Genomic DNA, 23,546 nt, shown 5'->3' on the forward strand with positions numbered 1-23,546 from the left:
ATTCTGTGAGGTGTCCCCCAGGTGCTAGGGATATTGTGTGGCCAAGGACAGGTCCAAAGAGTTTGGTAGTGACCACCGCTATTTATAAGGTACCCAGGGACCAAGCCCCAGCCTGAAGTCTTTCACAGGAGGTGTCACATGATGACAGCATCTGGTGATCCAGCCTCACCAGGTCGTGTGAAAACAGGGAGCAGCAGAAACAAATGCAGACATGAAAGAGAGCAGGGGCATGGAGGGGAGCAATGCCGGCCCCACAGGTTCATCAGAATGTCACAAAGAGTGGTCATGACGTCCATGCCCACTTGGGGTGAGGATGTGCAGCACGAGGAGGATGGGAAAGGGACCGGAGGAAGGAACCAAGATTGTCTCTCAGATTCTAGTCCAGGTCTCTCTCTTCAAGACATGGGTGGGTTGGTCAAGAAGTCAAGGAACCACCCATACTCAGCAGTTCTTGTCATCCATGACTTCCACATAAGGCAGCCCCACGGGCCAACTGTCCCGAGGCCAGTAGCGTACTTTGAGAGTCTGACCTGGCATCTCGTACCTGGCGTCCACCAAGGCCATAGTGACCATGCCATAAGGGAAGGTGATGCTGATGAGGACATGCCTATGGGATGCAAGGACAAAGTGGTGAGAACAGACCAGGCCCCTGACGCCAGCTTGAGGCCCCCAAGACATCCGGGTCCTCTTTTTACTTCTTGTGGGTCCTGACCATCCACAGAGACCTTCTGGGCCTGACCTCTGGATGGCCCCCACCCCATATCACACTCAATCCCAGGGTCTGTGCCTCCCATCTCTGACCCCAGGCTCTAGGCATCTACGATTCTCTGGTTTGAAGACCCCCAGCCACAGGGCAGGTGCTTACCAGATGCTATGCAGGTAGAAGAAACTAATCCTCTGCCAGAAACTGCAAAGCAAACGATCACTGACCCAGCTCGTCAATGCAAAAGCCCATAAAACCACAGAGACCTCAATTAAATGCCGAAGCTCCTTATTGTTCGTCCTAGAGAAAGAGGAAGGCAGGTTAGAGCCTGGTTTAGCCAACAGAGCCTGAAGGGCTAGTGGGCAGCACCTCCGTCTAAGAGGGTTTGGTTGGGAGGAGGGAAGAGTCAAGGGTGTCACCTCTGTTTATTGCTAATACCCACTGAGCACAGACAGGATGTCAGGGGCAGTTCCAAGTCCTTCAGATACAAACTCAGTCAGCAGAACAATGCTACTGTTCCCATTGTGTAGGTAAGGAAACCCAAGTCAGGGAGATTAAGTTCTGCCCCTGCTCCATCCTAAAGTTACATGGCAGACTGGCAACACAGATCGCCAAATTATTAACCAAAAAACCCTTCTCTGTTTGTGTGTTTGGGAGTATAGGTAAATTATGCCAGTGGATCAGTGCATGAGAACCATGTATCTGTATGGGCAAGGGTGCCATTTCTTGGAACAATTTGTCAGAATCTGTGTTTCCTGGACAACATGGCTAGCCCAGTATCCCTTAGCAGAGAGACAGTAGGTTCAAGAGGCAATAACTCCTTTATGGTAAAGTGCTTGCTTTGGCAGTTGCTTACCAGATGCCAATCATTAGTCTAAAATGGGACAGTTTGGGGCCTCCCTGGTGGCACAGGGGGTTAAGCACCGCACTATGAGCAATCCACAGTCTCTGCAGCATGAGTTTGATCACCGGCCAGCCAGGGAGAAACCCACATGGCAAGGCAGACCTCTACTGACTCGCCCACTGCTCCCCTCAGCAGTGTGTTTCAGTCAGTCTGCCTGTTCTGCTCTCCACTCTGTCTCAGGTGAATCCTCTCCCCCCACACACACACCTCTGTCCTGTACCCCAGCTCTTGTATGCATAAATAAATAAATCTTTTAAAAAAATAAAATGGGACAGTTTGAACATCAAAAAAGAGCAATGAATAAGGACTGGTAAAATCTGAAGTCTGCGGCTGAGTTAACAGTGTTGTCCCATTGTCAATTTCTCTCCTTGAAGTTGTGCTATGGTTATATAAGCCATTGCCAGCATAAGACTCTACCATCTATGCTACATACTCTGGGTCTGTAATTACTTCAAAATAAAAAGCTAAAAACCATAGTGAATGCAATAGATTGAAACACTTCAGAAATATAAACATCCGTGATTCACAATATTAAGAAGAAAAAAGAAAAGAAACAACTGCATTAGTCAGTACTAGAGATGACTAAGGCACCAGCTCATTACTCTGGAAATTGACCAATAAAGGGAAAGAATCAATCACCTATTCTGTGTTTCCTTTTCAAACTGCATTTCTAAGTTGATGAGCAAGTCTTTCTTGATGAAAGAACTCTAATCAATGCAAAAGAAATAACAGAATCTGCAAATCACCCTTTTGCAACACCTAATGAGATGATAAATCAAGGTATCGTGCATCAGTGGCTGCTGAAATCATTATTTGAAAAGCTAGTGGAAAACTGAAGGAACCATACCATTGAAATCCACTGGCCAACCTTAACGGCACTAAATGTGGGACAACCTCTCATTATGGAGTCCTACTGGGATGGAACAAAAAGCACTCAGTGAGCCTCCCCCGGTGGTGCAGCAGTTGAGTGCTGGACTGCGAAGCTGCCTGCAACCTCTGCCATGCCAGTTCGATCCCCAGCCACTGGCAAGTGTCCCACATGGTGCGCAGACCTTTCCCGTCGTGCCCGCTGCTCCCCTCAGCAGTGTACTTCATCAGTCTGCCTGTTCTGCTCCCCGCTCTGGCTCTGGTGAATTCTCTCACCCTCCTGAGCTTCTTCTGATTATACCAAGTGCTTGTATAAATAAATAAATAAATCTTAAATAAAAAAAAAAAGGCACTCAGTGCCAGGCATGGAATATTCTGAATTAAGAAATTTGTAAAGCTAAATCTAGGTCTAATTATTAATTTGAAAAAATAGTCAAAAAAACAAGGAAACACATTGAAGGCACTACAGGAAGCAATCAGCCATATCCAGAATGTGGGCGGTTCTGCAGGATAACCTGTGAGTTTCTGTGATCAAATCAGAAGCATGAAGAAAGGGAGGGAGGGAGGAGCTCCTTTGAAATGAGGAAGCTAAAAGACTGTGTTTAGATCCTGACTTAAGCAAGACCAGGTGTGGGAAGGCATCTATGAGAAACTGAACAATCTAATATCTGAACTGGGTAGTAGAGACTGTTTGAAGAAAGTATTGTTAATTTTGTTAGAATTGTTGAGCCACGGTGTCCTTTTGTCCCTCTAGATCCTTCCCTATGCTTCTCCACTCTGCCATTTGCTGGGGAAGAGGGGAGGACCAGACTGTGCAGAAATCCAGGTACTTCCTTGTCCTTGGGGTCCGGTTGGGTTGGCCAATGGTTTCCACGTAGGTTGATGAGTGGGAGAAGCCAAAAGGGTGTGTGTGGGGTAGGGGAGGAGTACTGTGGAGTTGGCTCAGGCTGGCTGCGTGGAGATCACATCTCCTGCAAATGAGACCTTCTCCAACAGGCTTTCTCCCTTCAGATTCTTCCAATTACTCCCTCCACCACTGCCCAGCCCAGGTCACCTGTGGTCACAGAATACCATTCTTATTAGCACTGCAGTTCTAAATGATCCCCAGTGGTTTTCCTATGCCCTTCCCTCTCCGTTGCAAATAACACCTTATTCAACTCTCCGCAAATTGCCCCATTTGAGAACCTTTTCTGTATACTGCTAAGACTTCACTTGAGTTAATAATATTTATCAGGAGAGTTGAATCCTGGAAAGTTAATGGGTGGCCTTATATGAAATCTGGAGGGAATGGAGGCTGACAAAATGCTGATGGTATTGGGACTGCCTAGCGGGCATGGAGGTTCACGGTGCGGCGCTCTCTGCTTGATGCACACCGGGGGGGGAGGGGGACGGGGGTCACAAGGCAAGGGACAAGCTCTGCAGTCAGATAGTCTTAGGTACAATGTCACACTTCCTGGCCCTGCCCCTCCTCGGCAGGTGAGCCTGGCACCAGTGGGCACCGGTGAGAACACGGTGGGTATGGGTAGAGCACTGTGGAAGGGCTGTGGGACTCCCTCCCCCCCCACCTCAGCTGCTACCCACTTCTTGTACTCCTGGACCACGATGTAAAGGATGTGCGCGGCGATGCTGTTGAGGGCGTACGCGTTGACTGTGGGTCTCAGGAAGGACAGGAAGGTGCTGACCACGGTGGTGATGATGACCAGGAGTGAGAACTGCAGCCTGCGGGGGGAAGGGCTGAGCTGTAGGGAGGTGGGTGTGAGGAGATGTTGGGAGGGTCATGTGGAGTTCCTGTGGCAGAGATGGATGAGAAAAGAGTAGGGGTTCTAGGGAGCCCAACTGAGCTCAAAAAATAGTTTTGAGGTTTCCAGGTGGGCTCTCAGAGGCTTCAGGGAGCCTCAGTGGGCTCAGGCAGGGTCCAGGTGAACCTGTAGGAAGGGCATAGGCTAGATGATGAAGAGTCTCAGGGGACATGAGAGGACTTAGAAGAGGCTGCTAGGGCCCAAGTGAGGTCAACTGAGGGATTTAGGAAAGGCAGTGTGATCCTGGAAGCCTTGGGTGGGTCTGGTAGGATGAGGAGTTTCCAGTGGGTGAATAGAGAGGCCTAGAAAGATAAGATGAAATATTTTAGGAAACCCCAGTGATAGGCTCATGGGAGAGGCCCAGATAAGCTTAGGCACGGTGTCCTAGGATCCCCAGATGGATTCTGACAGGGTCTATGCAAGGTTCCAGGTGGCCCAAGTGGGATTAGGAGAAAGATTTTCTAAAAACATGGATAAGGAGAGGATTTCCAGGGACTCAAGCACAGTCAGACAAGGGGCTTGTCAAGAAAGGCAGAGTAAGGACAAAATCCAAGGGTGGTCAGGGAAGGGATTCCAAGGCTCCCAAGTGGACTCAGGAGGGGACCTGGCAGGATCAACAGAGAGGTCAGGTCCCACCCTGCCAGAGGGTGGCCCTGTCCTACCTGTTTTCCCTTAGGAAGGCAGGGAAGTAGCAGCGGGGCATCCATATGCTGTAGCCACTGGCCAGCAGCCACAGGATAGCAATCTCATCCAGCATCTGGCCCAGGAAGCTGAGCGTCATGTGGAAGTACATGGAGAACAGACCTGGAAGAAGAGACAAAAGGCAGAAGGTCATGGTGGTTGCCCCTTCCCGCCCCCACCACCCCACAGTCATAGACCCCCACCTACCTATGACTATGAAGAGGATCCAGGTGATATAAATGTAGAGGGAGCGTTTCTGGGCATAGGGGTGCATCAGAAACATCATGAGAGGCCCAAAGATGAGGAAAGTGACATTGCTGAACTGAAGAAGAGAATGATGTTGTCAAACAGGGGAGGCAGAGGAGGGCGGCTCCTCTGTTCATTCCTGAGTCATTAGCCAACCAGTTACCTGCCACCTTTAATTAATTAATTAAAGGCAATTCCTTTCATTAATCAATTAATTAATTAATTAAAGGTCATTGATCAACCCAGGTTTGTCCATCTTTCATCTGGACAGCCAACCGTTATCAATAGATCCTTTACACATTCCATTTTTCTTATGGGTTCATTCATTCATCAATAAGTGTGGCAAAGATGATCTACTAACCTCCTACATATATTTCCCCATTTTTCCTTTCAGATATAGTATCACCCCAGTTGTACTTGGGCTCACAGTTACTCAACTAAAGACTACATTTCCCAGCCTTCTTTATAGTTCATTGTGACCTTGATCTTGGTCTGGTTAAAAGGTTAGGGATGTTTTTGAATCTATCATTTCCAGGTCAGTCCTTAAGAAGCTCTTTAAGGCTGGTCCTTTACTTGCTATGAACTGAAATAGGTGGTGGTCCTGAGTTAGCCAAGGCCTTACAGACAAGGAAAGACAAAGCAATATCCTTGTGACTCTCCAACAAGTGGCATGAAGCAGAAATGATGCTGCATGGCTTCGAGGTTAGGTCATATAAAGGGCTATGGCTTCCATGTGACAATCTCAGGGTGTGAGACTTTGGAACTCTGAGCCTCCATACAAGAAGACTGGGTATCTTTGAGGTCGCCATGCTGGAGAGGCCACAGAGAGACTGAGAGAGACGATGGGACTTTTCCAGTTCCCCAATGATTGATTCTTCCCTGGTTATTTACCACTGTCCCCCAACTTCAAGTCACCCCAACTGATGGCAAGTGGAGCAGAGATAAACTATCCCTGCTAAATGCTAACCAGCTTATAGACTCATGAGCAAAATAAAAGTGGTAATTGGTTCAAGTCACTAAATTTAAGGGTGATTTGTTAGGCAGCATTGGCTAGCTGAGACAAAGAAGTAATATTGCTGTGAGCTGGGATAGCTAGGAAAGACTTCTTGGGGGAGGCAAGGAGATGTGGAGGCCTGTGGATGTGGCTGCACCTTGTTCAGAATGCCATCATTGCACAGCTATGCTGTTTACTAAGGTGGTCCGTGGATTTTAGTTACCTGTCTCCCTATACAGACATAGACTATCTTCTAGGCAAGGTTTATTATTTCCAGAATCTTTTTTTTTTTTAAGATGTATGTATTTAATTATGCATAGAAGGGCTGGAGTGTACGTCAGAAGTGTGGAGGTGAGAGGATTCACCAGAGACAGAGTGGGGAGCAGAACAGGCAGATTTCTTGAAATACACTGCTAAGGGGAGCAGTAGGTGAGAGGAGAGATCTGCTGGGCCATATGTGGGTCAGCTCCCTGGCCAGGGATCGAACTCAGGCCATAGTGGTGATAGCATTGAAACCTAACCCCTCAGCCACCAGTGAGGCGCCTATTCCCAGAATCTTATCTCATTTTCAAAACAATCCTGCCAGATAAGTATTGGCACAGAGACATTATAGAAAGAGATACTGATTCTCACAGTGGTCAAATGGTCCAACCAAGGTCACCCACTCAGTAAGTGGAGAATCTGGAGTTTGAAATCACATCACATGTGAGTTTCAGTGAGAAGTAACAGCGTCCTGCTTATCACAGCAGCAGAAACAACTTCATAGGTGTTAATCAATGAGTGATGAATGACACAAGTCAAAGTAATAACAATAACCAGCGAGAACACGGCAGTTACAGCAGAGTGGGGAGGGAGCACAGAGACAGTCACACTCCCTTCTTCCTCCTTAACCAAACTGTGATTTGGTTCAGTATTCAGAGAACACATCCTTCTGGGGAGGCCAAAGCCTCAGACCCATAAGGGGCAAACAACTGGCAAAGGAATAACACAAACCAGTAACCACTGGCACAAGCTATCTGATTCCCGCTTTCTTCTATGTGACATGGCTATCTAGTGGAAAACGCCCCTTACTCCTATTCTACTGAGATGCAGATCTGGTGGGGTAGCTTCTTGGATCATACAAATGAGGTCAACAACTAGATATGGAAAAGCAACCATCTAGAAGGAGCCTGGGTCTCTGGCACACCTTAGAGTTCTCACACCAGGCCTGGATAACGATTGCCCAAGTTTGTGATTGTATAAGAACTTTAATAAATTCACTAAATTTATTAAAATAATAAATTCATTATTATTTTAGGTCTCTGCTACAGCCACTGAACTTATATTTTAAGCTATATATACCCCTGTTCTTCCTGGGTACATAATTATGACTTTCATTCAGGCATTAGTAGGACATTGCCTTCAAGAAGGTAGGTTTAAGCCCCAGGGCATGAGTCACTTCCATTGTCAATTATTGGTTCAGGAATGGATGGTGATATAAATCTGGCCAATGAAACATAATGGAAGTTTGATGAAGATCTTCTAGGAAAGTTCTCCTTACCAAAATCAAGCCAAGTGGAAAGATCTCTGGACATGGGGTGATATTTAAGATGTGGTGATCATTTTGCAGCCATGAGGAAGCAAGACGGAGAGCAAAAACAAATGTTCACAAACAATGGTGGTTCTCAAACTTTTTGGTCTCAAGACCCGCTTATATTCTTAAGTATTATTGAGGATCCAGGGCCTCCATTGTGGCTCAAGAGGATAAGTCTCGGACTGTGAAGCTGTCCACAGCCACTGCAGCATGAGTTTGATCCCCAGCCAGGGAGATACCCACAAGGCGCAGCAGACCTCTCCTGTCTCCCCTGCTGCTCCCCTCAGCAGTGTATTTCAGTAGATCTGCGTATTCTGCTTCCCACTCTGTCTCTGGTTAATCCTCTCACTCCTGCACCTCTGGCCTACACCCCCAGCTCTTGTATACATAAATAAATAAATCTTTAAAAAATTAAATATTATTGAAGATCCCAAGGAGCTTTTGCTTATGTGTGTTATAGCTAATGTGATTTACTGTATTAAAAATGGAAAGCAAGATCTTTTCAAAGCATCCAACTATACAAGTACACATTCCCTTGACCATCAAAGAGAAAATGTCATCACATGTCAATGTGGTTTCTGGAAAATTCGGAAAAGTGTACCCTTGCAAAGGAAAAAGAACTATTCCTATTATTATGAAAATAATTTTGACTTCAAGGAACCCCCGAAAGGGCCTCAGAGACCCCAGGAAATCCCTGCACAATATTTTGGAACAAATCTCTAGGATGAGAAAAGCAGAGAGTGGGGGGGCCTCCATGATGGCACAAGGGGTTAGGATGCAACCTATGAAGATAACTGCAGACTCTGCAGCACGAGTTTGATCCCCAGCCAGGAAGCAACCCACATGGCACAGCAGATCTCTCCTGTCTCGCCCGCTGCTCCCCTCAGCAGTGTATTTCAGTCAGTCTGCCTGTTCTGTTCCCCACTCTGTCTCTCGTGAATCCTCTCACCCCCGCACCTCTGGCCTGTACCTCCATTCTTGTATGCATAAATAAATAAATCTTTAAAAAAAAGAAAAAGAAAAAGAAAAACAGAGAGATGGAAAGAACCAAGTAGCTTGAAGATGTTGAGCTGCTGAATTAACCTATCCAGGAACCATCTACCTCCAGACTTGCATTAAAACAATAATTCTAAGATTTTTTTCTACTGCAGTTGCTTTTAATTAGGTGTTTTGAAACAAAGCATCCTGATTAATAGGTTTTGGGGTACAAACAACATGCAATCAGATCCATGCTCCCTTACTCATGAACAATGGAGCTTGAGAAGGTAACTTCCTTACCCTAAGCCTCCATCTCTGGATTTGTGACATAAGCATAATGTCCCCTGCCCCTTCATGGGCTCAGCCTAAAAGATTCCAGGCCTCACTAACTTACAAGTACAGTTAAGTTCACAAGAATATTCGCACCAAAATTTTTATGGCTCAAAGTCTCTAACTGGATGCAGGAATCTGATACCCCACAAAGTCCCCCCAGACATATCTGGGTCACAGCAAACCAGTGGGTCATCTCAGAAACCAGTGTTTTCCTGGTCTTCCTCCTGCTAATTTGCAGACAGCAACCTTGCTCACTCAATCACACCTGGACCTCCTCCCAGTAAAATCTCACCCTCAGAAAGGGCTGCATCCCATCTTAGAAAATAAAGAACTAGCACCCTACTACCTGGGGTGCTCTGTCATTTCTCAGAACCATCTAGATCAAAAATAGAGTCCAGTGGTGACTGTGGAAAACTGTTCATCTGACACAAGGTCAGCAACTATGAACCCGGGTCTTGGGCATCTAGGTTGCAGAGCTAGGCATCCTCCTCATTGTAGACAAGCTGATCAGTGTCCTTGGGGGATGGTGGAAACAGTTCAAAGGTCAGAATCTGAGGACCCAGCAACTGGCCACATGAGCTAACTGGTTTCCAGTCCATGCTTCCACCAACATCCTTGTTGATCTCCGGTCAAGGGACAAGGTCAAAGACATTTCCAGGATGGCAGCCCAGTTCCCAGTGTGCTCTCCCAAAACACAGAGGCCTCCCCAACACTTGCCCTGTCTGTATCATGAAACCCCCACCACAATGAAGTAGACCCCTACTCCAAGCCAGGCAATCAGATTTTTCTCTTTGGGCAATTTGAACATTGGAGCAGACCTGGAACCCTGAAGTCACTGAAATTGAGTCTCACCATTTCACAACTCTCTGAAGAGACCTTTGGACATTGTCATGATGTTGAAAATGTGGAGGCCACCGCAATGAGACAAGGCTCGGAGCAATACTCGGGGTTAGCGCTTGTGCTGCTGAATTCTCCAGACCACCCCCGGGTCCATCTCCCAAGCAACTCTTCTTGCCACCTTCCAAGATATCCCAGTATCTGTCCAGTGTATTCTTTTCGGAAGTTAATTTCTTTGGGAGTTTTTGCTTGCTTTTGCTCAAGCTAGCTTCCTGTTGCTTGACTCCAGAAAAATTATCACCCCTAGTATATTAGCTAGGGTTATTAGCAAGCCAACAGAAAATTATTTTGGTGGACTTACACTATAAATACAAATGTGTGTGGTCATTCATTCATCCATCCATTCATTCATTCATTCATTCATTCATATATTACATTAATCAAAGAAATTGCTGAGGACAAGGAAAACAGAAACCAGAACGTCTTTGAGCCTCTAATGGACAATCTCTTAGGGCCTGGATGATAACAATTGTGTGCAGTCCTTACATCCCTGCTCAAGATTAAAATTCTGGAGCATGTAGCCTGAGTCATATCCCACCCTCGGACAGAGGAGGAGAAGTAGCTTGACTGACCATCCCAAGATCATAATCAGGATGGGAGGAGCAGGGAGCTGTCAGGGGAACAGGGTCTGTGGATACCGAGTGAATAAAATCCCAATAAATCTGATGTTCCCTCTTGCCTTGAGCCAATGCCAGCCCTGGGGCATATCCAGCATGCCTGAAAATGCTGAGCCAACAATCTCCCAAACTCCAAATCCTCCATTTAAAACACATCTGTGACTCCCATAAATAAAGTCCAAACTCTTAAACTTGGTTTATAAACTTCCTCCACACCTTCTGCCTTATGCATCTGGGTGGAAGGACTAACTCAGCTGCTCCGAATGGTCACCCTCTTCCCCCCAAGAGTCAGTACATGCTCTTCTCGCTGCCTGTGACACTCTTGCTCCCCATTTATTCCTCTTAGTCAAGCCAACTGCTACTCACCTTTAACCTGGGACAGGGACATGAACCCTGGAACCTCAGTGAAGCCCTGCCTGCAGCAACCCAGGATGTTGCTTTCTCTGGCAAGCCTGCCCAGTTCCCCAAGGCATGAGGATTACTTTGTGCCTGTACCACCTCAACTTCCTCACACTTGGAACTCTAACTAAACCTGGCTATGAGAACAAGGACACCCCCTTCTCCTTCGTACCCTCAGGAACCAGAATATAGTGCTTGATAGTACTTGTTGTCACCACGATCTCAAAACAGGTGGATCACCAGTCACACATGTGAAAACACTGAGTAGGGGATCTTGCACATAGAAAGTTCTGGGTAGGACGTACTTTGTACTTTCCCATCTTTTGATTGCATGGCTTCACAGTGATTGTTTTTAATCCTTGCCTGTCCTACCAAAAAGGAAAAGGAGAAAGGTCTGGCTTTCTAGTTTATGTTTGGCAAGGAGGAACTTGAACCTCAGAGAGGTAGAATGACTTCTCTGAGATTGCACAGCCCTGAGGACTCTGAAGTTTGCTTTTCTCTCCACCTGCCTTGAAAGACTAGATACATGATGACAGCTAATATGGGACTCCCCTGCTTCCCAGATGTGTAACCCAATGTTTCGGGGTCTCATCTCCATCAGTGAAATGGGAGAGAATAATCATCTGCCATGGAGGCATGAGACCAGGCATCAGAAGACCATGACAGGGCTGTGGTCCTGGCTCAGTAAAAGCCATGACTGCTGTTGCTGCTGCTACTATTGATTCAGGAGAGAATAATGACAGGGGTATTGTTGGTAGAGCTGCTGTAAGCTCAGAGGCCAGCAGAACCAGGACAGGAGTTTTTGATAATGCCCCTGAGTACACAGAAGGAGGATAGAACTACGGGCGGAGCCTGTGACTAATGAGCCCCAACTGGCTCCAGAGTCTCTGATAGCATCAGAGACCGCCCCATTCCAAGGGTCTCCCTCCCTGCCCCTGGGGCTGGGCCCCCAGTTTCCCAACCTTTGGCCCCACCCAGACTGTGCAAAGCAGGAGAGGCACCCGCCTGGGATCATGTCTAGAGCCAGCCCAGCACTGATCCCTGGACACCTGAGTCCTGGCCCCAGAGGTGGCGACACATTCATTCATTCATTCATTCATTCACTCAACAACCTATCCTGCAACCTCCTGTATGCTCAAGGACCTTAGCAGTACCCTAAAACAAATTCTTTATCTTCATGGGGTTTGAGGGCAATCTGTGCCTCATTTTCCTCATCTTTAAATGGAGACCCTACCTCCCGAGACTGCTGTTTAGGATTAGAGAACCAAGTGCACAGAGCCAGGGAGTTTGGCTCTTTTGTTCAGTGCTGCAAACTGTTTCCCCTCTGCCATGTCTAGAACATTGCCTGGCACAAAGTAGGGGCACAATAAATTTTTTGTGTGCAGGCAAAAAAATGCCCACAACCAATGTACACATGTGCCTGAACCTATGCTGCAAGAGCTGTGCATTGGCACTCTGCTTCCATCACCAACCACTATGTCCCCAGCCTAGGACAGTGCCTGGCTCAATCAATCCTTGCTGGGTGAATAGCAAAATAAAGGGCCACCCCTCTCTCATCCCAGGAGGCAGCTCAGCACAGCGCAGGGTGGGGATCACCACGGCTTGTTGGAGAACAGATGTGCAGAGAGACCCACTGACTTGGGACCCGGCCTGTGTCAGAGCTTGGTCACCAGTTTCTTGTGTGCAATTATTCAAGGAATGATGGCTGCCCTCCCTCAGGGCTGGGACTATGCCCTCCTTGCTTTTGGGGGGTGTCCTTGGGGACCCAGCCTTGGCCACATAAGCTAACTGGTGACTGAGATGTCTCCCAATGAAGTGCTTTTGCTGTGAATGCTGATGAGAGGAAAGCAGTTGGGGAGGCTTTAGATCTGGCAGCAGGGACTCCGAGACGGCAGGGTCTCCCTTTGGGTCACACAGAACTCAGGGAAGAGATGGACAGAGGCACAGAGCTTCCACAGCATGAGGTGAGGAGAAGGTAAGGAGGTTCCTGGAGGTTAGAGAGCTGCAGCTTACACCTCCCACTCCGCTCTCCACTGTCCCTTTTGTGCGCCACCCCGGGACATCACCCACTTACCCCTAGCTCCATGCCTTTTCACAAGCAACTTCCCCCACTGGGTATGACACCCTTTTGTTTTAAACCCCAACATCTGAGAGAGAACTTTCTGGAGCGGATGAGATGAGGAGCTTCTAATGTTTTGGCATGACACAGAAAAGAAATTCAACAGCTCAGTGAACCTGTGGGCCTTGAAGCTACTCTCCCCCCCACACACACACACAGAAACATGCACTCTTAAAACTGTTACATTGTCAGCAGCACAGAAAGAGGCCACCAGCCCCACAGAACAGGTAGACATTGGAGCAACCCACAGCTTGACCCAAGCCCTCCCACATCCCTGACCTGCCTCCTGGCTCTCCTGGCCCCTCTGTGAAATGCAACCAGAAATCCCAGTTGCCCCCTACATCTCAAAAGTCACCCCTGGCTCCCCACGGAACATGTTCCTCACTTGGCACAGGAAACCTTCTAGCCTCCCTCTCCTCGCTGCCTCCCCCCACCTCCCCCAACACACACACACACAGGCAGTCCAGGATCTTTGGCCTCAGGCCCCAGCTATTTCTTGACAAGACTGTTCTGGCGAACCTCAGGGCTTTGACATATGCAGCTCCCTTTGCCCTGCATGCCTTCGAGAACATTCATTCTTGTTTAAGCATTGAGGTTACCTCCACCCCACCCTGCAGAGACCTTATACCCCCACTCCAGGGCTCCCCTCTTGCCGCTGTGGGCCCCTGTCCTCCCGCTACCATGAAGTAATGCTGGCGCTGGTTGAATCAATTTCTAATTCTAAAATCCCACCCCTGTGTAGCCTGGGGCCTTGCGCTTCCTCAGGACCCCAGGATCACCCAACACAGGTCAGTTTATCGAATTTTTTGTTGAATGAAGGAGCTCATCAATGAACACAGGGCACATTTCAAACCCTCCAAACTTGTTCATCTTTATCTGTCATCATATTCTAGCCACGGAAACATCATATTCCCAAACTGGTTTTTCTTTTAAGCTCCCCCCTTTTCCCAGGACACTGTACACTCTTTCTCTCTCTGCTGCTCCTTTTCCCCTGGCTCCTGCCCACTTCTGAAATTCCGATTCATCCTTCAAAACCCAACTCCTGGGTCCCCTCCTCTACGAAGATCCCCTAAACCTGGACTGGGTCCTCTACACCCTGGCCATGTGAGGCTAGACACTGCCTCACCCCGACCCAGACTCCGAGCTCCTGCAAGCAAAGCATCAAGAAAGCAAAAGATTCCCCGGCTATGCATCATGACTCCTAAGACGATCATGATGAAATCAATGTGAGCTGAGCTTTAAAAAACTTTTGTCTGCTCTCTGTTTTGCCTTTTGTTTATATACCAAGATCAAAAGCTTGCTTTTAAATAGTTGTATAGTATCTCGCCAGAATATAGCCAGCCCTCCATATGGTGGTGAAAATGTTCGGACTTGTGTTGCATTTATTGCAATTACAAGTGACTCAGAGATGACTTGTATCCAAATCTTGCCACCTATTGGGATTATCTCTTTGCAGAAAATTCTATTTGCAATGATGCAGTCAGGGAGGAGAGGAGCTTATTTATAAATCCATGTCTCAATGCAGTTTGACAAGTTGCCCACAGAAAGCTGCACTATGTTAACATGCCCATGTTTACTACAGAATCTTGTATGAGAGTGCGTGGTCAGAGAAGTCAGCCCTCTCTGGGCACCTTCCCCACCTGGGAGTGTGTTGAACATAGAACATTCTGGACTGCAGGACTAGCAGCAGTTCAGAGACAAGAGTCTCACAACCCCAAACTCTTTCCTCACTCACGAGGGATCAGCACTTTCAGCCCTTCCCATTTCACAGGTGAGATTACTGAGGACTCTCGTCTTTGGGGCCAATACCTCTGACCAGGAAGAACAAAAAAGAGGGACTCTTCAACTCCCACCTCTCAGCTCCAGGAAATGGTAAGGCCAGAGGTAGAAGAGTCAGAGCAACCAAACTTCCACAAACTAAGCTCCTACCCCTACCAAAACCTCTTCTGGGGCCTCCCTGGTGGCACAAGGGGTTAAGCACTGCACTATGAAGCAATCTGCAGCCTCTGCAGCACGAGTTCGATCCCCGGATGGCCAGGGAGAAACCCACATGGCGCGGCAGACCTCTCCTGACTCACCCGCTGCTCCCCTCAGCAGTGTATTTCAGTCCATCTGCCTGTTCTGCTCCCAGCTGTCTCTGGTGAATCCTCTCACCCCCCCCCCATCTCTAGCCTGTACCGCAGCTCTTGTATGCATAAATAAATAAATCTTAAAAAAAAAAAAAACTCTTCTGGATGCACCAACTTCAAGTCCTGTCTCTAACCACCAGGGCGACCCTAGACATAATCTGCAACTTCCCTGAATGCTGTTTCCTCACCAGTAAATGGGATGATCTTCCTGTAATATATATTTTATTATTGCAAGGATTAAAATGAGTTTTTTTTTCATCTAAAATATTTAGTACAGTGCCTGGCACACAGTAAGTATTCAGTAAAGACCACTATGTGTATGATTTCATTGCTCACCATTTATTGAGCATATACTATGTGTAGGGCACAGAGCAAGCACTTTCATCAAATTCCTGACATCCTGGGAGCTCTGGGTCAGCACCTGCCCTACCCCCACATAGAGATCCCATAGCTGCATGGATCTTTGGCTGTTTGCATCTCTTGAGCTTGGGTTAGTTGCCATTGGTATTTAGGTATCCAAGATTTTTCGAGCTCTTCCAATATGGCCAGCCTCCTTAACAGGGACCAGAAGAAAGAATGACCATTTCCTGGTGTGCCCAAATCTGAAGGGTCTCCAGGGATGTGGGACTCCAACGCTAAAACTAAGACAATATCCAGCAGCCTCAGATGAGTTGGTCAACCTAGGCTAGGGAGAGCAAATTTGATACATTCACCTCCTCCAGGAAGCCCTCCTTGATCTACTCCCTCCCCCTCTGGGTGCTCGGCAGCTGTCAGTGTCATTACAGCCTCTGGGTTGTAAATGCCTGGAGCCATACAGGTGTTCTCCATGCCAGGAGAACAGAGGCTGGCTTAACCATTTCCAAAACTTACCACAAAATCCGGAGAATGTGCCCAGATGAATGAATGAAAGCTGGTTCCCTTGCCTAATAGATGAGCAAAGGGAGGCTCATCGAGGCAAACTGCTCAAACAAGATTCCCCAGTGAAGGCATTTGGAAGTCGGGGTTTGAACCCCTGCCTGGGGGGACTCTCCCACCTCCAGCCCTCCCTGCCACTGGGCCCTCACCGTGTTGTAGAACTCCGCCACCAGTGCTGAGTACTGGAAGTTGCTCTCACACCAGTCCACCTCAGAGCTCTGGTAGGCAAAGATGCTGGGCATCCTGACGCAGTGCCTGTCCTCCACTGGCTGGGACTAGCAGTGAGGAGCACCCAAGCTTAGAAGGGCCGGGCCCAGCCGAGGCGGGGAGAGGACAACTTGGTGCCCACAGCATGCTGAGAGGAAAAACCTGCTGAGCCGCTCGGCAGTTGCACCTGGCTGTGAGGTGGCAGCCGCCCTGGACATCAGCCAGCTGAGGGACTGGCACCGTAGAGGCAGGGCAGGGGGTGGGAGGGTGGTGGGTGGGAAGGGGGCCCATGAGGACTGAGAGTTTGGGGGGCTATTTTAGAACAATAATTTAAAATAGTAATAATGAGGCTACTAAGATGAATATTTTTGCAGAAATTCAAGGCAAAGAGAGCAAATTCACTTACCCAGGGCATGCAAGATGTGAAAATAGATGGACTGGGTCCAGAGTCCAGGATCTTAACCAGTAGGTTTTATTACCTGTGCACCATCAAAGCTCCACGTTGCTACCTCCCAAATCAGGGGTAACAGCTGCACATCTACCCCAAGGGGCTCAGAGCAGCTCCCTTAGCATTCTTTATGTAACCCTGCCCAATCATTACTCCTTTGGGGACCTGAGTTTTGGTCAAGACCCCACAGCCTAACAGGTCCTCCTTCCCTCTGGGCCATTTTCAAAACCCCATGTTGATAGAAATCTGTGGCATTCCAGGTCTGCCTGAGACCTCTTCCGAGGGCTACAGAAAGCTGTGACTGTAGAGTCAGACAGATCTGAGATCCTCCCTTGTAAAGCTGTGTGACCTTGGGAAGTGAATTTGCTTCTCTGGGCCTCAGTTTGCTCTGTAGTATGGGGAGGATAGCCCCAGCTCTTACAAAGGCATGTGGAGATAAAGCAGGTCAAGGGCCCAGCTCAACACCTGGCCCAAAGTAGCTGACCTTGAACCTTAAAGCAACCTTGTGGGAATAATAATGTCACATTTTCACTGGCTGCCTACCAGTGCCAGGCTCTTTTCTATGTGCTGGACACTCGTTGTTATCTCATGTAACTTTCTTAATTGCCCCAAGACTCACTGGCAGAAAACTGAAGCCCAGAGAAGTTAAATTATTTACCCAAGATTGCACAGCTAGAAGGTGAGAGAACCACTTCTCTGCGGCTCCTATTCCCCACCTGCAAGATATCAGCAATAACAGTAACTCCCCTGGGGGCTGCGATGGAGATTTAATGAACTGATATTGTTTATTCGGAAGGTAATTTTTGGCGATACTTGGACCTGTATTCAAAATTGTTGAATCGCGTGGCAAGTGAGCCCTACCTTTTGCAGTTCATAGTTCAAGGAATTCTGTTGCTGCTAGTACGTCTTCATGTTTCTTAAAACATTCCTTTGTAAAAAGCCTTTCAGCAGGCAACCATATCCAGTTAGAATGGTGACAGTGTTTACATTGTATTTATTTTTAAATAAACTTGTCTTCATGTCTGGTCATATCTTCTTTTCATTTGTGATAGGGTTACAAAGTTACTTTTTAAAAACAAATTGATTTAAGCTTTATCTTTGCAGGAGGTGGTTACAAAGTTATACATATAAAGAAACTGCCTAGGCACACGCACAAATGCTGCTGAAATCTGAATAGGGTTTGCAGATCATATCAATGTAAATTTCCTTGTTTTGCAACATTATACTTATATAAGAGGTACCATTGGAGAAAACTGAGCAATGGATACAGGGGGCCTCTCTATATAATTTTTGCAACTTCTTGTGCACTTATAACTATTCCAGATGAAGCAGCTTTTTTTCAAGTAATACATCTAGGTTTTTAATCACTGGGTAAATGAAGAAACGAAATGTGGTGTATTCCTACAATGGAATATTATTCAGCCTTACAAAGGAAGGAAATTCTGATAGAACCTTGAGGACACTGAGCTGAGGGAAAGAACTCAGACACAGAGACAAGTACCGTGTGACCCCACTTATAGGAAGTCCCTGGATTTAATAAACTCACATAGTTCACAACAGAATGGCGGGTGCCAGAAACTGGGGGAAGGGAGAATGGAAATTTATTGTGTTATGGGGACAGATTTCAATGTGGGGGGATGAGAAAGCTCTGGAGCTGAAGGGTGGGGATGGTCACATAACAATGTGAGTGTGCTTAATGTCACGGAGCTGTGCACTTAAACATGGTTAAAATGGTGTATTTCATGATGTGTATATTTTAAGAACAATTTTTTAAAATAAATGATTTACATTTTTAAAAAGGGTTTTATTTGACAAAATATCTTGCATAAATAAGAGTTCAGATGGGGGCCTCCCTGGTGGCTCAAGGGGTTAAGCACAGCACTATGAAGCTATCCACAGCCACTGCAGCACGAGTTCCATCCCCGGCCAGCCAGGGAACTACGCACATGATGCAGCAGACCTCTCCTGTCTCACCCGCTGCTCCCCTCAGCAGTGTACTTCGGTCAGTCTGCCTGTCCTGCTCCCCACTCTGTCTCTGGTGAATCCTCTCACCCTCTGCACCTCTGGCCTGTACCCCAGCTCTTGTATGCATAAATAAATAAATTTTTTTTTTTTAAAAAAGAGTTCAGATGGCAGGTGGGCATAGGAAAATCCCGAGGGCAGTCTGTGAAGATCAAAAGTTTGGGAACAATCAAGGTCTCTCATGTTGACCACTTAGCCCAGAGCTGATGTTGAAAGAAAGGAGGTTGTTGTTGTTATCGATGTTGTTGTCAGTAGGTAGTATGTTGTTGATGTAGTAGGTAGTATCCTCCACAAGGCATCAAACTTTGACTTTGACTTTCACGGTCAACACTGCCAGGTGCCCAATACCAAGTACCCGGAGGTCCTTCGAGGTCATCTGCAAAAGATGGGAAGATAGGTTTGGAGGTGAGAAAGTTCTCTGATCCTGAATTAGAAGCTCAACCCAATTTTTCATTCCCCTAGAGCAGAAACCTCCCGACCATATAACCAAGTTAGCCCCCGCGTCCTCTCCCCAGATGGCCCAGGAGAACAAACATACACCATTACCAGCCTCCAGCAGCCCAGCCGCAAGCAGGGACTCTGGCTCCTTCCGCATGGAGGGACCTTGTGGGGGTGGAGTGAACTGCCTCTCAGGTGCCTCCCTGCTTAAATCTAGGGCAGGGCACAACTCTTGGGATCTGGCTCTCCTAGACCTCCACAAAGAGTTTAGCAGCAGGAAGGACGGTGATGACAGAAGCCCATGCCTGCCCCAGCCTGGGGAATTTGGGAAATCACCAGCACAGAGCTGACGAGGAGAACAGGAGAGCCAGATAGGCGTGTGGGTACAGAGGTGGAGTTCCCCCTCTGATAGGGGGAGGGAGAGGCAAGATCTTCAAAGCACACCATCCACCTTCTGCTTCCATCACATGCCCCTTTCCTCTTACACTCTTCTGACGGCACTGGGTCCGTTCAGATAACCCAGGATCACCTCCTCCTATCAGGAACTTAATTCAGGGCCTCCCTGGTAGTCTAGGGGTTAAGTCTCAGCACTACCACTGCGAAGTCCAGGGAGCTACCCACATGGCGCAGCAGACCCTTCCTGTCTCACCCTGTGCTCCCCTCAGCAGTGTATTTCAGTCAGTCTGCCTGTTCTGCTCCCCACTCTGTCTCTGGTGAGTCCTCTCACCTCTCACATCTCTGGCCTGCACCCCAGGTCTTGTACGCATAAACAAATAAATATTTTTAAAAAATGCATTTTTAATGAAGATTTGAATGCTATTGTTGGTTAGCTAGTATTTTCACTTAAAAAGGCATGGACAGGGCCTCCCCGGTGGCGCAGCGGTTGAGCGCTGGGTTGCGAAGCTGCCCGCAGCCTCTGCAGCGCTGGTTCGATCCCCGGCTACTCCCCAGCCACCGGAGGAGGGTCCCACATGGCGCGCAGACCTCTCCTGCTGCCCGCTGCTCCCCTCAGCAGTGTACTTTGGTCCTTCTGCCTGCTCTGCTCCCCACTCTGGCTCTGGTGAATCCTCTCACCCTCCCGCGCTTCTGATGTACCCAGTGCATGTATAAATAAACAAATAAATCTTTAAAAAAAAAAGGCATGGACATCCTTCCCTATTTTGAAACATCCTTGACTATCATTACTTCTCATCTTGTAAAACTGAAACTATACCCCTTTAAACACTAACCCTCCACCCCTTCCCTCAGCCCCTGGCTCCCCATCCTACTTTCTGTCTGTCTGGACCTGATGACCAGGGACCTCCTCTAAGAGAAAGCACACAGAATTTGTCCTTTCGTGACTGGCTCATTTCGCTGAGCATCATGTTCATGCGTGTTGTAGCCTGTGTCAGAACTTCCTTCTTTATAAAGGCTGGACAGCATGGGTGGACATTTTGTTTATCCCATCACCCACCGATGAACGCTTGGGTTGTTTTTACCTTTTGGTTACTGTGACTAGGGCTGCTACAGGCATGGGTGAGGAAAAAGAAAAAGATGTGATCCATCTTTCTTTCTTTGAGGAAAGAGGCATAAGCTCACCCAATTGTGGAGGCAGGGAGTTCCACCATCTTCCATCTGCAAGCTGCAGAGCCCGGAAGCCGGCGACAGACCTCAGCACAAGTTGAAAGGCCTGAGTTCCAGGCGCACCGAGGTCCAAGGGCAGGGAAAGATGGATTTCCCAGTTCAAACAGAGCAATTTCCCTCTTCCTCAGCCTTCTGTTCCATGCAGACCCTCAACAGATTAGATGCCCACTCACACTGGTGAGGGAGATCGTCTTCATTCAGTCCACAGATTCAAGTGCTGACCCCTGCAGAACACCCTCACACACACAGCCAGCAGTATTGTTTCACTAGCTACTTGGGCATTCCTGGTCCCAAACGGACACCTGTAGTTAGCTATCACTGTTTCACTGTCATCTTAAAGCCGAATAATAGTCTATAAATGGATTCACCATCTTATACTAAATTGATTGCTTATTGTTGAAAATTTCTTTTAAATATTTATTTATGCATGCAAGAACTGGGGTGCAGGCCAGAGGTGCGGGATGGGGGTAGTGGTGGAGGGGGCAGTGAGAGGATTCACTAGAGACAGAGTGGGGAGCAAAACAGGTGGATCCACTGAAATACACTGCTGAGGGGAGCAGCAGGTGAAACAGGAGAGGTCTGCTGCACCATGTGGGTATCTCCCTGGCCGGGGACCAAACTCGTGTTGTTGCAATGGCTGCGGGTAGCTTCATAGCGCTGAGACTAAACCCCCTGTGCCACCAGGGAGGACCTGGCAAACTCTTTTCTTGTTATGACTTCTATGGAAGTATTTCTGAAGGCTTAATCTTTGGGTGACAAATAGTAGTAGAGTCTGATGTTGTTCAATATGGTGGCCTCTGACCACGTGACTACAATGAACCTGAAAAGGGGTGGGTGCCCCATGTTGAAACAATACTATTTTGCATAGATTAGGATAAAGGACATTATTAAAATTCATGTCGGCTATTACTCTCTGCTTTTCAAAATGTGACTACTAGAAAACTTTAAATTATACATGTGACTAGGATTTCTAGTGGGTGGTACTGAGCTAAAGTAGAGTGGCCGGACCACGCCCTGTGCTAAGCACTGTCCCAAGACCTTGGGAGCTCCAGGATGTGCAACTAAGATTTTGTCTCCAAAGCAGTTACTTCTGTCACCAAGGCCTCCCCACCCTTACAGCGAGATTGGTCTTTCTACCTCACAAAGGACAAAACAGACCCTCTCATTGGTACAAATGACCTGCCCAATATCATCACAAGGAGGGGACAGTGTCTCCCAAAGCTGGGGGACATGCACCTCTCTTTATGTCCTTCAGTGACATTAGGTCTCATTGTGACCTTCTCTTTCTGGCTAAGGGAATGAGCAAGGCTCAGCAGGTGCTAGTGTCTCTCATATGGTTCCTTACCTCCTGCTCCAGGCCAGGACCTGGATATCACCATTTGGCTTCTTTGTATTGATTTTTAAACAGTTTTATGGAGATAAAGTTGACATACAATAAATTATACACATTTATAATCTGTAACTGGAGGGGAGTGGATAATTCAGGTAAAAAGGATCAATTGTATGGTGAAGGGTAGAACTGGACTTTGCATGGTGAAACTCAGTGTAGTATATACAGAGGTTGACATTTTTAGTGATGCATACCTGAACCTCACATAATATTATAATGCAATGTTATTTCAACTAAAAATAATTTAAAATCTCATGCATACCCACACACACAAAGAAAGCCAATCTCAATGTCTTAAGAGGAAAAGTTTATTTCTTTTTTTTATAAGATTTATGTATTTATACAAGAACTGGGGTACAGATCAGAGGTGCGGGAGGTTGAGAGAATTCACCAGAGAGAGTGGGAAGCAGAACAGGCAGAGGGACCGAAGACACTGCTGAGGGGAGCAGCGGGCAAGGTAGGAGAGTTCCTCCATGCCATGTGGGTTTCTCTCTGGCCGGCCAGGAATAGAACTCACACTGCAGAGGCTGTGGGCAGCTCCACAGCGCGCGCTCAACCCGTTGCACCACCGGGGAGGCCCAAAAGTTTATTTCTTAAGCAAAGAAAAAGTTTATTTCATAAGCAAAGTCCACTGAGTACATGCATCTACCCAGGAAGGCTCTCTGTTAAGTGGTTCCGGCTCCTCCCACCTTGCCATCCACATAAATCTCCATTACTAACATGTGACCTCCAACAACTAGAAACCACCCCCAAAAGGCAGCTTTGGGGGTGGTCCCTGTAGGAAATTAAAGCATATAGAAGATACAAGGGATCTTCAACTCAGTTCAGAAGAAAGCACACACAACCTCCTTTGGCATACTTTCTGTTAGTCAAAATGAGTCATATGACCTCATCTAGATATAGGGGTGGTTGGGAAATGTAGTCTCTGGAAGGACACTGCTCCCCAGTAACACCTCCACCCTCTGCAAAGGAGTCTGAATCTTTGCGACAGAGTAGGCTGCTGTGCCACACCCAGCCAAGCTGCAAATAAACATTTCCTATAATCAGGAGCGTCCCTCCTAGATTTATGTCCTCTTGAGAAACTCTTGGACCCAGGACTCATATACTAAATTACTCAGAACAGTCCTGCAGGCCATAGCAAGACTCTGCAATTAGACGAGTATTCATGACTTGCTGACGAGATAAATAAGTGGTGGTATAGTCCTCAATGGAAAACATGTATGTAAGTGAACAGCAGGAGCCTGCATCAACACTGGTGAACATC

The 23,546-nt window shown here is 47.4% G+C and overlaps 1 protein-coding gene across 1 annotated transcript; it reads right to left on the reverse strand.

The window, feature by feature from the left end:
* Nucleotides 1-441: 441 nt before the first annotated feature.
* Nucleotides 442-16,396, reverse strand: ACER1 (alkaline ceramidase 1; the record flags this gene model as incomplete). Its single annotated transcript, XM_084250953.1, has 6 exons — nt 442-607; nt 866-1,003; nt 4,056-4,193; nt 4,936-5,077; nt 5,162-5,276; nt 16,304-16,396. 6 exons carry the CDS (start codon nt 16,394-16,396, stop codon nt 442-444), a joined length of 792 nt encoding a protein of 263 aa, XP_084107079.1.
* Nucleotides 16,397-23,546: the final 7,150 nt, after the last annotated feature.

The sequence above is a fragment of the Talpa europaea genome (genome assembly GCF_964194135.1).
Source record: "Talpa europaea genome assembly, chromosome: 12".
Lineage (NCBI taxonomy): Eukaryota > Metazoa > Chordata > Mammalia > Eulipotyphla > Talpidae > Talpa > Talpa europaea.